At 41.9% G+C, this 17105-nt stretch overlaps 1 protein-coding gene across 1 annotated transcript in view; it reads left to right on the forward strand.

Moving 5' to 3' along the window:
• Nucleotides 1-16833, forward strand: part of WDR37 (WD repeat domain 37) — a 198847-nt gene extending 182014 nt beyond the window's left edge. The window contains exons 13-15 of the mRNA XM_040434222.1: nucleotides 7491-7625; nucleotides 12842-12956; nucleotides 16602-16833. Coding sequence (XP_040290156.1) covers nucleotides 7491-7625; nucleotides 12842-12956; nucleotides 16602-16733 — 382 coding nt within the window. The 3' untranslated portion in view covers nucleotides 16734-16833. The remainder of the gene's footprint in view (nucleotides 1-7490; nucleotides 7626-12841; nucleotides 12957-16601) is intronic.
• Nucleotides 16834-17105: the final 272 nt, after the last annotated feature.

Below are 17105 nucleotides of genomic sequence, written 5' to 3' on the forward strand. Positions count from 1 at the left end.
GAAAAGGCCCCACAAGCTCATCTTTGATGATACCAGCCCAAACCAGTACTCCACCTCCACCTTGTTGGCGTCTGAGTCGGACTGGAGCTCTCTGCCCTTTACCAATCCAGCCACGGGCCCATCCATCTGGCCCATCAAGACTCACTCTCATTTCATCAGTCCATAAAACCTTAGAAAAATCAGTCTTGAGATATTTCTTGGCCCAGTCTTGACGTTTCAGCTCGTGTGTCTTGTTCAGTGGTGGTCGTCTTTCAGCCTTTCTTACCTTGGCCATGTCTCTGAGTATTGCACACCTTGTGCTTTTGGGCACTCCAGTGATGTTGCAGCTCTGAAATATGGCCAAACTGCTGGCAAGTGGCATCTTGGCAGCTGCACGCTTGACTTTTCTCAGTTCATGGGCAGTTATTTTGCGCCTTGGTTTTTCCACACGCTTCTTGCGACCCTGTTGACTATTTTGAATGAAACGTTTGATTGTTCGATGATCACGCTTCAGAAGCTTTGCCCTTTTAAGAGTGCTGCATCCCTCTGCAAGATATCTCACTATTTTTGACTTTTCTGAGCCTGTCAAGTCCTTCTTTTGACCCATTTTGCCAAAGGAAAGGAAGTTGCCTAATAATTATGCACACCTAATATAGGGTGTTGATGTCATTAGACCACACCCCTTCTCATTACAGAGATGCACATCACCTAATATGCTTAATTGGTAGTAGGCTTTCGAGCCTATACAGCTTGGAGTAAGACAACATGCATAAAGAGGATGATGTGGTCAAAATACTCATTTGCCTAATAATTCTGCACGCGGTGTGTATGTGTATATATATATATATATATATATATTTATATATTTATTTATTTGTCGGAAAAGGACAGCAACTCCAATGGTACAAAAATTGAGAAAGGCTCTGGATTTTGAGCCGAAACGTCGCCTCACTGTGCCACTGTGGCCCAATAAATAATTATTTTTGTACTATTTTAGTTGCTGTCCTTTTCCGACTGTATGCAAGGGTAAGCAGTGAATCCCCTGGACATAGCACCCGTCTCTTATGGTGTGAATTGGTGCTACCATACGTTTCTTTATATATATATATATATATATATATATATATATATATATTTAATTTTTTACTTTGTGGCCTGTTATAGCTGTGAAACTCTATCTTACCTTTTGCACAACAGCAAAAAACAAACAAAAAAACAGCGATAATTCATGTCTGCGGCACGTGTGTTTCTGTCTCGACTTGCACTGAAATAGTTAAGGGAAGAGCGATGTAAAACTATATATAATTTTGCTATAACCTTTCCATAGCAAAATACAGAGACAGAACAATTGGGATAGCAGAGACGGAGCGCAGGACCGGATGCACAAATATTGGCAATATAATACATTTAGGGTGGTTAATTTTCTCATTAATTACTCTAATTTGCATTCTCATTATTCATGGAGTGAGTAAGATTTTTACTGAAAGCAATGTTCTCTCATATGTTTCCTGTGTGGAGCTTGCCAGAGAAGCCCTTGGAGTAAAATAACAATTACAGAAATATATTTTGCGCAGTTTTATTTTCTGTGTCGCTGCCTTCTCTCAATTTGTGCAGAGATAATTTTTTACTTGGTTAATCCCTCTCTGTCATATCAAGTAGCCTTATCATTTAACCCTTTAAGGCCCTGAGATTTTCCTTTTTTGCGTTTTCGTTTGTCACTCCCCGCCTTCTCATATTCCTAACTTTTTTTTTTTTTTAAGTATTTTTATTTTAACATATTCAAACTTTTTATATTTTTTATTTATTTATATTTTTTTGTAAACTTTTTTTTATTTTTTTACTTTTTTTTCAAGTCACCTTGCGTGACAATAATTGGCAATCAATAGATTGTCCATTGTGTTCATTGATGACTATATAGCCATCATTAAACACTCCATTTGCAATATACCACAATGCTGCCACCTAGTGACCTGTATTGGTATATTACTGAAATAGACTCCGAAGTCTGCTTGAGGCTTTGGGCTATTTCAGCAATGTAACAGGTTCCCTGATCTCAGCCGGGGAGCGCTGTTATCGGCAGGGCTGTGGAGTCGGTAGATAAATGGTCCGACTCCAACTCCTCTGTATTTAATATGCAAATGTATTTTATACATTCCTTGAAGGAAAGAAAGGCAACATACATGTCATTACCACAGAACTACTGGCTAGGAAGCTGCTGCCTTCTCCTTTGTGTTCTGATCTTCTGCTGAAGATCGGTCAGTGGGAGGATCCAGGAAGGGGCATTTATTGTAAAACCTGATTTCCCTAGTAGAATCCCATAGTCATGTTTAAAGTCTAAGCTAACAATCTGAGTTTTCAAGTTTTTATAGCCTTAGCTGAATGACAGCAGTTTTTCAAATGGTTTACAGCTTCAGTCTTGAACTATTGACTATCCATTCCCGTCACTTATACAAGTGTCTCTAGTCCTGCAAAAAACATATTTACTTGATCAGTCATCAGTGAGAGGCTAGGTTAACCATGGGCGTTGCGTTCCCTGTAACAGCGGAACACAACACAATGGAAAGTTTAAGTATTGCCGCTCCTTAACTGTGCGTTGTGTGCCATATAGTGAAGCATATGAAAAGTATTCTTCACGGTCACTTAACGTGTTCGTTTTGCGGTAACGTGACGCACTGCATGGGGGGGGGGATTAATGATGGGGAGATGCGAGGCCAGAAATAGGAAAAAGTTTTATTCTGGCGCAGTGAGGTACAAACCATTTCATTTCATGATACATTTAAAGGTAATGTGTCTTCAGAAAATGAGCTATTGTTTAAATCCCATTTTTAAGCCTCATTCAGCAGGTGGTCAGTGATGCATCCGTCAAACTGTCCGTGAAGGATCCGTATTGGGTCCGTGTGTCTGTTTTTTGCTGTCCGTGTTGCATCTGTTTTTCACTGACGCTGAACAGCTGAAAAATCATTTTCAAAGCATCTCTTCTTAATGGCATCCGTGTTGCATCCGTGGTTTTCACGGACCCCTAGACTATAATGGGCGTGAGGGATCCGGGAACACTGACCAAGATAGGACATGCATCCGTGCTGAAAACATGGACCGTGCTAAAACACTGATGTGTGAATACACACATTCAAATGAATGGGGACGTGTGCTGTCTGCGGAGAATACGTACAGCACACGTATGTAAAACACTGACGTGTGAATGAGGCTTTAAGTTTCACATTTTTTAAGAATTTTGATGTTTTAATTTTCTATGTCAATATCTATATTTAAACAAAGAAAAGAAAAAAAAAACATTGAATCCAGCAGTTTTCGCACTGGCCGCTAAGCCTAATAGGTGCCACTTCTTGGTTTGTACAGAGCACTTTACTGCAGTTATCTGCTTATGTCATTGTAATCCTGCCTGTAATGATATCACCTCTATGTATAGATAAGACAGGATCCAGCATTCACAATAGGTGATTGTCAAAGCTTATATATTCTTACAATAACCTCTGCACAGGTCACAAAGCATGCCTTGAAAACTCTCCCATAGAAATCAGTGAAGTCTCCTCCTGACCATTGTGTCTATGAGCCATTCTTCTAGCCATGCTCTGTGACCTGTGCAGAGGTCATTGTACAAGGAAAGAATAGATAAGCTTTGACATTCACCTATTGTGAACGGTGGATCCTGTCTGATCTGCCATTCTTATCATGCTTGTAATGATATCTCCTATGTGTATAGATAAGCAGATAACTACAGTAAAGTAATCAGTAAAAAAAAGAAGTGACGCCTATTTGGCTTAGTGGCCAGTGCGAAAACTGCAGGATTTTTGTTTTTTGTTTAAATATAGACATTGACATGTAAAATGAAAAATATCATCAAAAATTCTTAAAAAAATGGTAAACATAAAAACATGATTTAACCAATAGGTCGTTTTCTGATGACACATTCCCTTTAACAACAACAGCTTTGATCTTAAAGTGACATACACACTAAATATAACATTACACGTATAATGCCAAAACGAAATGCAACAATACATATGAAGAGGGACAATAGTAATATACGGTAATACATTTCTAGTAGATCACCCCTCCATGTGATACCTGCCATTGCCTATTTAAATGGCTGCTCCAGAAGGCCTCTCTGTCCACACCACAAAAAGTGAATGTGCTCGGATCTACCCCTCAGCCCATGCTGTTTAATGAAGTGCCTCGCTGCGCTATGTGTGGATTATCTATATCTATAGTACAGGCCAAATAAAGGATTTGTCTTAGTTTTTACATCTGTTACAGCATTTTCTCTAAAACCAAAACAAAAAAATAAGTAGTAATAGTTGAATGTGGAGCAGTAAGGCCCCATAAGTCCAGCTCTGAACCTACAAACATTTTTGCGTTTCGGTTACATAACATTACATTTGATGGTAAGGAAGGCTGGGGTGGTCACAGGAGTGTGACATCAACTGAATGCTTCGGCCTCCCCAGGCACCGCATCTACAGTGCATGCTGATGAATGGTTCACTTCCATCTCATCCCACAGATGCTTGATTGGATTGAGATCATCACCAGCTAATTTACAATATGGGACACTTTGGAGCAGATCTGGTTCAGCACCCAGTGAAGTATTGTCAGCAGTCTTAAGGCCTTCAGCCAACAATTTCTGGCTTCATTTGGGAGAGAGCATTTGTGGATTTTAGGAGACCATGAGAAGAGCTCGTTCTTGGGTGGATTGGGACACATTCCAGGAGCCAAGTAACCAGTGCAATAAATAGCCCCAAATTTCAGAAGTTATTGATCTTAATAAATTCACATTTGAGACCTTTCATTGGAACTGCAACATTTAATTTTTCTTTACTTCAACCCAAATCGGAGTGACAATTTTTTTCATATATATTATCTATCGTCAATTAAAGTCAATCTCCTATAAGTTGTTTACAGCTAGTTAAAATCCACTCCACTGAGCTCTTTTTCCAGTCCAGTCAGCCTGAAGAAGGAACTCGTGTGACTGGTCTTGTGCTCCATGGTATGCTGCTTGCACTACATTTCCCAGAATACCAGTCAGTACAATGGTGTTCTGGGCATGCTCAGAGAACAGATACTCTGGCTTCACCTTGTTGATAGCAATTGTTCCTGCACATTGTTCAGAATGATGATGATTTGAGTTGACATCTGATGATGTCCACTTGGATAACCTGTTTTATCATCAACCACCTGTACAATAGGGCCCAAACAGACTGAGCTCAACCAGATGAAGACATTTTGTTGAATGTTTGTGGCCCAGCTCCCCGAACCCTCACCCATCAGCCGTTTGGAAGTAGCTCTAGCATGGGAACTTCACAGCTTCTTCCACTATGTGGCCGGTGAAGTTGGTTACTGCAGTACTTGAATGGGAGTAGTTATCAGCTCCATCCACTATACAAACCAGCTGTAGTTCTGTTGCCTATTTTTGGTGATATGTGGGAACAGCTGGTCGGTGGGGTGCTGGGCCTTATGACACCTGCCAATCGGATATTGATGGCCTATCCTGAGGATGGGCCATCAGTCTAAAAATCCTGGAAACACCTTTAAAGCAGTTGTCTCATGTTAGACATTGGTGGCAGATCACTAGGATACGCCACCCATGTCAGATATGTGCGGATCCCAAAGGTCTCCAGAACGGGACCCCCGAAGTGAGTGGAGAGCAGCCACTCATTCGCTTCTGCCCTCCATTAGTTTCTATGGGACTGCCGGTTACATGGTGGCCTCGCTTGCACAGTGCACCTTTCTATGGAACTTCTAAAAATAGCCAAGTGCACTTGCTCGGCTATTTTTAGAACACTTATAGAAATAAATGGAGAGCACACCATGCATGCCCAGGGTGCTCCCCTTTGCTTTTTTTTTTCAGGGGACCATTTTGGGAGATATTTTCAGGTCCCCCCTCTATTCTATATTTATGCCACCAATGTCTAAGATGAGACCACTCCTTTAAGTTTTTATACTTTGACGTATACTTAGAAAGCTAATATTATTAATGTTGGAGGATTTTATGGTAAATGTTAGTGGTATTTTATCTTTTTGCCTCCTTTTTTCCTGTTTTGTTTTAACATTCATGTGCCTTTAAGAATTGTAGAGAAAGCCATAAGAACTAAGTTAACCAAGTCAAGTTTTCAGTATTTTTTATGATTTCACTACTGGCACTGGCTCCAGTATGCCAATGCAATGCAGGTGACAGGTTCTGCAGCATTTTAGTTTATCGAAACCTTGCCACGGCAGAAGTAAAGAAAGATAAGATAATTACAGCAGCTATTTTTAACAGGCGGCCAGACAAATCCGTATAATGCATACACAGATAGGGTTAAAGGGAGATGGAAGTCTTTAGGTGTCATATCGTTTTATGTGGGGGGATGTTGCCGCACTCTGAAATTACATTAAGCAACTTTGTCTCATTAATGCAGTATGGTCAGCTCCTAATTAGAACCTAATTTGATGTCAATTTAAATTAAGAGGGCTTGCGTATATTGGCCCTTTGTGACCTGGATAGTGCTAATCTCTAATCAGCAGACTGAATGGAACATGAAATCAAATTCCCCCAGCACCGGGGAAATGACAGAAACAACTGACATTTTAAATTAAAATTACAAAATTCGCAGAAATAGATGTGCATGACCCCTGCTACGGCATGTGTCAGGAAATCAAATGCACTGGAAGGATAAGCTGACAAACCTGAATTAATGTGATCGTTCTCGTACAGAAAATGTGCTGTTTTTTTTTTTTCTTCCCCTACCCACTCTAAGTAGGCTAAATTTCATCTTAAACCGTATGCACATTTCTGTTTGCAGAGGTGTCTAATCCGCAAGCTATATAGCTAAACCAGGGTTTTTTGTCACCTTGTCTCCAGAATGTGGGTCTAAGATTTTAACATGTCTATGAAATATTATGAGTGTTCCTGTATAGTATAGAGTCAAAAATTATACAATAAAGTGGGAGACTCTGGGCATATATCTGAAAATGTGCAATATTTAATGTTAAAAACTTACATAAAAGTCATAGAATAAATAGAAGACATCTTCTGCGATTAGCCTTTCAGTCCAATAAATCAAACTGTGGGCCCAGCAGTTATCAAAATAATGGATCCATATGAAAAGTCGGATGTTGGATTCTACTCTTGCCATATACTTTTCATATTGATCCATTATTTTGAGGGGACATAGCTTTTAAAATATAGCAAACGGCATAGAATATCAACAAAGGGTATATTAGTAAGTGCCATGTAGTCATCTTATACACGTTGGTCAACAGCCAGAAAGTGGTCAACCCCTTTAAGGATGAACACGCCTGTCCATAAATGCTGTTAGGGTATATGGCTGTCATAGGCGCCGAGTCCCCTGCTTAGGAATCTTCTTATGCGCTGGAGAAAAAGCTGCTTAGTGAGCGCAGCTCCTGGTGAGTCCATGTATTACACATTTCGTATGAATGGTCGCCATGTAACACTACAGTTGTTTAGTCATTTCTGTTGGTGCTGAATGCAATTAACCATCTGTATTATATTTCAGCACTGTGACCTCTGCTGTATTCACGGTGGGGGACAACGTTGTGTCGGGAAGCGATGACCGTACTGTGAAAGTCTGGGATCTAAAGAATATGAGATCACCCATTGCCACCATTCGAACAGATTCTGCTGTAAACAGGTATGAACGAACATCAATTCCTTAAAGGGGTGGTCCAGGGTTAGAAAAACATGTCTGCTTTCTCCCAGAATTGGGACCACACCTATCCCTGGGTTGTGATTGATATTGCACCCCAACGCTGTCCACTACAATGGTAATGACGCAGTGCACTTCCAGCACCATATTGCGGTGATGGAGCTACACAGTACAGCAGATCAGGGGGGGTGCCAGACCCTCGTCGATCAGCTTGTGATGTCCTATCCTGAGGCCAAAAGGCCTAAAAAAGGCAGGACAACTCCTTTAACACTTGCATTACCCTGTCTCCCATTACAATTATGGAAGAGAATAGGGTGGATGGCAGGTCTCAAATATGAAAAGCAAATAGAAGCAATAAAAAAAAAGACATGATCATATTAGTGTGTAGCGCACAAAACTGCACTGCCTTAAGCACATGCCTAGTTATCCTAACCTAAAGGCTTCCATAGGTGGTTCTTGGGTTGGTCTTTCACACCAGAAATGATCACACAAGCCCTTGTAGCTGTAATGCTGGTCTTACTGCTGTGACAAGGCTTTCCTAAGAACCCTCCCTCTATAACTGTAGTAAATAAGGATTGCGCGGGATTACATTTCCTGCCATTATATTTTCTTTGGGCGTGCTGTAAATTTTGTAAAGGAAACCGGTCACCGTGAACATGCAGTCCTTTCAGCAGGCAGCATGGTATACCGCAGAAGAAATTGAGCAGATTGATATATTGGTTTGTGTATTATTTTTTAGGTTGGTGTATTTTATTCTTCTCAGTCTTTATTCTTTATTTTTGCTTAGGAGTCCAATGGGCAGTCCTGTCCAGTGATTGACAATGCTTTGTATGTATACAGAGTTAGAAGTCACTGAGCAGGACCGCCCACTGGACTCCTAAGCAAAGAAAGATCAGTGATTTCACTGAATACTTTCCCATAAAACTATATATCAATCTGGTAAGCTCCTCTTGCTCTATAACATGCGGACTGGACAGCACTTTCATGGCGACAGGTTCCCTTTAAGGAAGTGTTAAGGGACTGGCTATGCTTCTTGTCATTGAGTGTGCCATTGTACATTGTAGGAATACATTACGATATTGTTCTGCAATCATCAATACGCACTTCACTGGCTCCAGACAAACTGTAATCACTTTTCAGCGCTGCAAGAGGAAGCAACATGGATCCAGTCGGCAGCTTTATATAAATAAAATTTGAATACACTTCATTCTCCTCCCAGCCAAGAACTCACAAGTGTGAAATAGGACAAGTGAATGAGCTGAGACATTAATGTGCCGCGGTTGCCATTACCAGGTTCTCCATTTATCACTGGAGCTTGAGATGACTGCTCGGTGTTTGGGCGAATCTTTTTATTTGTTTGTTGTAATAACGTGAGGAAAAACTAGCTTTCTGATTGGACGGTAACAGTAGATAATACTCTTATAATAGTGAATACTAGGGTAATAATCCACAGATGATCACCGCCAAAAGGTAAAAATCAGCAGGTACAAACTACAGTATTATGTTCTGCAATTAAAGGGCATCTGTCAGCAGATTTGTACCTATGACACTGGCCGACCTGTTACATGGGCACTTGGCAAGTGAAGGCACCAGTCTTGGTCCCATTTTTATATGTGCCTGCATATAAAAATGGGCGTTACCATTACACCTAGAGGCTCTGCTTTTTCTGCAACTGCCGTGTCCTCTGCACTTTGATAGACAGGGCCGGCAGGGGTGATCATGTTTACACTGCATGGTCCTGTCAATCAGAGTGGAGAGGGCACGGCAGTTGCAGAGACAGCAGAGCCTTTAGGTGTAACGGTAACGCCCCCATTGCTCCTAGAGGCTTATTTGCATATATTAAAACGTCTTCATTTTTCTCAGCAATGCGGGCACATATGAACATGGGACCAACACAGATGCTTCCAGCTGCTCAAGCCCTTTTGATAGGCACCAATCTGCTGACCAATCAGCACTATTTACAGCCGTCTGTTTCGGCAGGACTGGCCAACCATCTTATGTTTGTGGAGACTCCCCACTCTTCCCCAGAGTCAGATTTCTGGGGAGATAAGGATCGGGCAAGTTGGATTTCAGCTGCCCAATCCTTTTATTCTTCAGGAGATAAGCGTCTGCCAGAGGAGCAACTTCCTCCCCCTCTTCGTACTAAGAACACATGCTTGGTCGACTATTATCCTTATCATATGGCCGCCCGTATGGGCTGTTCAAATGGCATGTTTTGCCGCAGGTGTCCTTTTTGGTTTTTACACGAGCGGGTCTGTGGCATTGAAATTCAGAAACCGCGTCAATTTCCAAACGTACCTATTGAGTAAGCTCCAGCTGTACACTATTTAAGGAAAAGCTCAGAGCCAGCTTATACAATTGCCTATAGTTTTGGTTGGCTATCCACGTTCATGCCTGTAAAGTACTTAGGAGGAGACTTATCAAACTGGTGTAAAGTAGAACTGGCTTAGTTGCCAATAGCAACAAATCAGATTTCACTTTTCATTTTCCAAAGGAGCTGTGAAAAATGAAAGGTGGAATCTGCTGTAATGTAGCAGAAGAACGGAAATAATAATGCTGATATGAAACTGCCCAAAATGTCTTGTATATTACATAACTGAGGGGATGCAAACTTGAACCTACAACAGAGTATCTTACAGTAACCTGCAGAATTCCAATAATAAGCTCAAGAAAGTTAATCTGAAATGTACTTATGTTTCATCATGCAACTTTTATTTTTTGTTTTTATTTCTTTTATATTTTGTTTTCTTATTTTTTTAAAATAACATATAGTATAGTAAATTATTATGATTGTTCTATTGCATATATGTAGATGTTCACCTTTAGGACCATATAGCATTCTTGAACTCTTCTTCACATTTAGATTATGGTATACTTGATAGGTCTGGAACCTCCGGCACTCCGGCTGTGGTAACACTACAGCTCCCATGATGCACACTTGCTTGGATGTTCTCAGAACTCCAGAGAAATGAGTGGAGCATGCTGGGAGTTGTGGTTTCGCCACAGCTGGAGTGCCGGAGGTTAGCCATCACTGTGTAGGTATTTGCATTATTGCATTCTATGACCTGTACTATATTCTGTACTATTCCATTTAGTTTAGTATTGTAGATGGACACATTTTTCATAGTTATTTTATTTCAATCAATCATGCATTTTCTCATTGAATTAATGTTTGTTTTACTGAATCACATCGTTCTAATGTAATTGTATGTAAGTAATCAGGCATGTCTCCTCCATACACACTGCAGGACTTGGCACTTCATTCATGAGTACGGCACTTTTGGGCACCATCGCTGTCATCGTTGCCTGGTGCCATACGCTATTTTGTTAAGCGCTCCAAGGCTCTTCTGAGCCCTAGAACGCAGCCTCTCCTTCACTGCTCTCTAGATTTGGCCACGCTCTCAAACGCAGGTACTGGATTGGAATAATGCGTTCCATGACTCCTTTTGAGTTCTGGAGCGCATCGCCACCCAAACCTCGCCATTGCTGCCCATCCCATGACAAGCATCAGTGCTTGATGCATCGCACCGACGTCTACTGAGCCATGTCACTGGCCATTGATTTGTTTTGGACGCTATGTCTCTTCGGATGTCTCCACCTCCCAGCACCATTACGATTCTCATACAGGGCTTCTATACTATTCTTCACAATAAGGGCTCATGCACACGACCGTATGTATTTCGCGGTCCGCAAAACACAGATATACAAAAAAAAAAATGGTGGATCCATTGTAACAATTCTTGTCCTTGTCTGCAAAATGGACAAGAATAGGACATGTTCTATTTTATTTTTTTTGCGCAATGGACATACGGACACGGAATGCACAGTCATTTCTGTTTTTTTCAAGCCCCATTGAAGTGACTGGTTCCACATACGGACTTTTAAAGGGTTTCTACCACTTCGTTTTCACATAATTAGCTTTCAGACACTAGCGATCCGCTAGTGTCTGCTCTACCAAACAATCCTAATAGAATAGCTTTTGGGGCAGCCGTTTCGCTAAAAAAATAACTTATATTGATATGCTAATGAGCCTCTAGGTGCTATGGGGGCGTCATTAGCACCTAGAGGCTCGGTCTACCTTCACAAAATGCCGCCGCCCAACGCGTCCCTCCAGCCCGCCCATCTCCTCCGGAATGCGATCCTCCCTGTGAGCGTATGTATTCGGCGCGTGCGCAGTGAATGTCTGACCGCTTTCTGCACCTAGAGGCTCATTAGCATATCAATATAAGTTCTTTTTTTTTGCGAAACGGCTGCCCCAAAAGCTATTCTATTAGGATTGTTTGGTAGAGCAGACACTAGCGGATCGCTAGTGTCTGAAAGCTAATTATGTGAAACCAAGTGATAGAAACCCTTTAAAGAACGAAAATGGAATGAAATACATTTGTGTGTATGAGCCTTAAATGTGAGCATTTATCTACTACAGTTGGTATACTCCAATAGCGATTGGCTGCATGACTGCTATACTAACCCCCGGAAGAAGCCTCTGGGTGAAACTATGTTGGGAGGAGGGTGCCTGGAGTGTAATTATTACTGGCCATGCATTCAGTGGCGCTGTACATATGATAAGGGGTGCACATACATAATACAGACAATTGCACTAAGCAGGAACAAGACGAGTTACAGAAGGAGAGAGGGCCTACAATCTGAACTGTTATATTGCTACTGTCAATTATTATGGCGCCCTCTAATGTTCTCTTGGGTGGCTGGTTTCCGCAACATACCATCTACTTTTTTTGATTTTACCAATTCATTATACCAATAAAGATGTGTTTATATTTTCTACAAGGTCTTTTTTTTCCCGGTCGTTTTGGAGTGCTCAATATTAGATATACGGCGTTTCTTACATTTTCTAAAAGTGGACCCAGTTTATTTGGTGTTTCTGGCATTTTCCAAATAGGGTAAATTTTACAGAAAATATAACAGAAATGTGGGGATAACCGATATCAATATAGATGTTCTGTAATAAACACATTTTCTCATTCATGTACGTTATGGGTTAGATTTCACAAAACTTGTGCAAGATATTTCACCTTGCAAAAGCTAGTTTTCCTATTCACCAGTTTTGAAAAATCTTTCTCTTTTTTTGTAAATTAGCCATTTTTTGTTACCTTATTGTCCTATGTATTGCACGCTATCAAACCACCATTATGAATTTGCTACAGACTGTACGTCTAACCTTCTTATATTTTTTTTCCCCCTAGGATTAGTGTGTCTGTCGGCCAGAGGATCATTGCCCTTCCACACGACAATCGGCAGGTTCGGTTATTTGACATGTCTGGAGTAAGATTAGCTCGTCTTCCTCGCAGCAATAGACAGGTGAGTGGGGTTCACCGAAAAGTTTCTGCCTTTGTCTTCCGCATTCACAGCAAAACTGTAGCCGTTGGCTTGGATTTTGGAAACCTTCTATGTGGCTACAATGTGTGAACCTAGCCTAAGGTCCATTTTCCCAGTGTCATTGGCAAAATGCATTACCACAGTCATACATCTTTATGCCATATCTTCATGCATTTACTTTCTGTTTTAGGATTTATGTAATGTCCTGCATTCAGTGGGTGGGACTGCATTTTCACTTTCTGTGCGTTCAGGAGAGGTGATGATATTCTAGTTGTAACATCTGTGACGCAGTATTGAGATGTTAATCAAGGGGGAATCTCATGAGCAGAAGAGGGGTCAGCCGCTCTGTGCTCTAGAAGGCTGAATTTGAACAAATTCGATTTGGTAGAATCGATTAGCTAATCTAACATATACTCTGGAAAGGTGACGTGTCTGATTGTTGAGGGTCCTACCACTGGGACCCCTACGATCACGAGAACAAGGGTCCTCGTTCTAATGGACAGGCAGCACACATGCTCAACCATTGCTGAATTCAAATGGGGAAACAGGACGCTTGGTTTTGTGATTGTGAGAGTCCCTGTGTTATTAGGCGACACGCATTGATCTTGGGACAAGCTCTTTAAGTTTGATATTGGTGATGATCAGTCAGAACAGTTGTCATCCTACTGTGAACACATTGAGGCTGATGATGCACAATTGTAGTCTGTGGAGACAGCTGCACCCTAGGTAGCTGCCTCCCTCCCCTCCCCTATGCTTTACACTATCCCTTACTTCAATACAGTTAGTCCATACTAATAAAACATGTCCATAAGTTGTACATTTTATACTTTGTGTTTTTGCATTACTTACATCAGGGGTGGGGAGCCTTTTTGCTGACGAGGGCCATTTGGTTATTTGTAAAATCGTTCGCGGGCCATACAAAATTCTCAACTTAAAAATTTTACTGCTATATTTGGTCAAACATATAACTGACTTGGGGGTAAGTTACAGAAATTGCTCTTCAATAAAAAAAAAAATTCTAGAGCACTGTATTTTTGCAGCACAAAAATGGCACCTGCACTATATATATTACATATAGTACAGGTGCCATATTGACCAAATATAGCTGTCTAATTTTTAAGTTCAGAATGTTATTTATTTAGTTCTTTATTTGGCATTAATGGCAGCCAAGCTCATCCCAGGATGGGTCCAAAGAGGGGTTCACCCAGCTTTCATTCTGCCATCGTCCCTGCCTCTTCCTTTCTTAGCATTTTTACTATATAATATGGCAGGGGGCCACATGAATTGATCCCAGGGGCCATATGCGGCCCTCTGATCTGAGCTTCCCCACCCCTGACTTACAGTTATAGCTTTAATGCTTTTTTTGAAAAATGTCATGACTTACCTTAGGGCTGCAGTAAACAATTATTTTAGTAATCGAGTACTCTATAAATTATTTTTTAAGATTAATTGAGTAATCTAATTTGAAAAAATGAATTAATGGACGGTTTTTCTTTATAAAAACTCATAAGACCCCCTGCCATTAGTCCCCAACACCCTTCGTTCCCTAATGTGCTATCAGCCCAAGTGTATCAGTTCCCCCCAGTGCCATCATCTCCGTCCCCCCCAGTGCCATCATCTCCGTCCCCCCCAGTGCCATCATCTCCTTCCTCTCCAGTGCCATCAGCTTCGTTCCCCCCCCCCCAGTGCCATCAGCTTCGTCCCCCGTCCCCCCCAGTGCCATCATCTCCGTCCCCCCCAGTGCCATCATCTCCGTCCCCCCCAGTGCCATCATCTCCGTCCCCCCCAGTGCCATCATCTCCGTCCCCCCCAGTGCCATCAGCTTCGTTCCCCCCCCCAGTGCCATCAGCTCTGTCGTCCCCCCCCCCCCCCCAGTGCCATCAGCTCTGTCGTCCCCCCCCCCCCCCAGTGCCATCAGCTCCGTCCCCCAGTGCCATCAGCTCCGTTGCCCCCCCACCCCAGAGCCATCGGTTCTCCCCCCTTGTGCCATAGTCTCTGCTGTCCTGCTCCTTCTGACACCCGGATTGCACAGCGTCATTGGTTGCTATGACACTGTGCACTCCGGGCGCCCGGCCTTAGTCACACCCCTACACCCTCGGTTTCACCAACTTACCTTTCCAGCAGGGGTGCCGCTGACACTCCATCGTTTCGCGCTGCTCTGTGCCTGATGTCACACAGCGCGTCAGGTCACGGCGTGCGTACGTCAGGAGGTCAGTGCAGCGCGGGACCCTGGACATGCTGTGAAGTGTCCGGAGGCCCCCTGCTGGAAAGGTGAGTATTCCAAGCGCAGCGGGAGACCACGGAGCGGGAGTAATAGCAAGCGCTTCACTCCCACTCCGTGGTCACATGACACAAACGAATCTTCGTACATATTAAAGCTTCCTCTGGCCAAGTGCCTCAGCTGACAAGTATAGGACCTTAAAGAGAACGTCCCCACTAAATGTAGTGCGATCTGCAGGCAGCTTGTTATAGAGAAGGAAAAACTGAGCAGATTTGTAAATGTGAAAAGATTCAATAAAATTTTGTATTTTTATACATTTAAATCTCTACTTTCTAAGCTTAAAACCCCCCATTTGGCTTTTGTCAGTGATTTAATAGGGTTCTCTGTATTAGTGTGCATACAGAGATAGCCCTGTGTACAACTGAGCTCAGAAAGAGAAGCGTCTCAAAGGGGATAAAGTTATCCCATGAGTAATAAAAAAAATGTAAATCTATAAATTATGAGTTTTGCTTAATAATTTCCCAACTAACTGTATATCAATCTGCTCAGCTCCTTCTGCTTTATAACATGCTGACTGCAGTTTTGCACAGCGTTTCAGTGTAACAGGTTCTCTTTGAAGGGTTTGTGCTATAAACTTCTTTTCAGAGTGTGTTTTCATTAATTACTCTAGCTCCCATTCCTTCGTGGATGTTTTTTGTGTTTTAAATGTACCTCATTTTCAGTTTTCTCTTATCCCCCATAGTATTCAGTTTTCTCTTATCCCCCATGCTTGAATCTAACTTCCTGTTTTTTTACTGTTCTGACTTGCGGCAGTGAGATGTGTCCTGACATCAGCAGATCATGTTATACTATCCACGCCCCTCGTTCTTACCATTGAGGCTTCCTACGTCCTAAATTATAAGGCTCCAATGCAGGACGTAACCAACAGCAACTAAAAATTGAAACTGATTTGCCAGTGGGTGCGATGATAGACTAATAACTTTTGAACAAAGCAGTCTTGACAAATGGTGGTATTTGGGGAGTGATAGAACAGCGATAACTGGTGGGCGGGATACATTTATCTTAATGGCACAACCCTTTTAAGTCGCAATTTTGCAGTCTTTGCTCCACGTTAATAGTAGCTGCTCTCCAGCAATTCACAAGAGCAGCTCTCACCAGATATTAACCCACGATCATCCCTACAGTGTTCACCAGAGCTTCACCCACATTCAAAGCTTTATAATAACCACTATGAATAAAATATCCTTTGGTCAGGGGAAAAGGTAATGTTGACACATCCAGGCTCCAGTTTTGGAATTCAGTTTCATGATCATCAGGGCTGTGTAACCTCATCAGAATTCACATTCTTGTTCTGCCTTACACATTAGTACTCCGTACTGATCCTGCTTGTCTGAATGACTTTTCAGGGCCACCGAAGAATGGTCTGCTGCTCGGCTTGGAGTGAAGATCACCCAACGTGCAATCTCTTCACTTGCGGCTTTGATCGCCAGGCCATAGGATGGAACATAAACATCCCTGCGTTGCTGCAAGAGAAATAGACCTAAGAAGACATAAATATGTATATGTATTGGTTGAATTTTGCATTTTTACTGTGGACATTTTCCATCCGAGCAGGCATTTACTGCCCTGCTGTCATTGTGAGATTCCAAAAAACGAGTGCTTTGTAAACGTGTTCTCGTTCCCTCATCGTGCATGATGCATCTAGGGAAAACCAGACAAGGGAGAAGCCTTTTCCCTGCGTTTTAATGATGATGAAATATTTCTTTGGGATCCCATCGCTGAAAAGCGTGATCTTTATTTTTCATCCAGGGCACATTTATAGTGCTTATTACTTGTCACTATCAAATGTAGATGTGCAGTAGGGCATTACATTACTGTGATATAAATGTGAATCTCATGTAATTGTTGTG

The sequence above is a fragment of the Bufo bufo genome, chromosome 5 (assembly GCF_905171765.1).
Source record: "Bufo bufo chromosome 5, aBufBuf1.1, whole genome shotgun sequence".
Classification (NCBI taxonomy): Eukaryota; Metazoa; Chordata; class Amphibia; order Anura; family Bufonidae; genus Bufo; species Bufo bufo.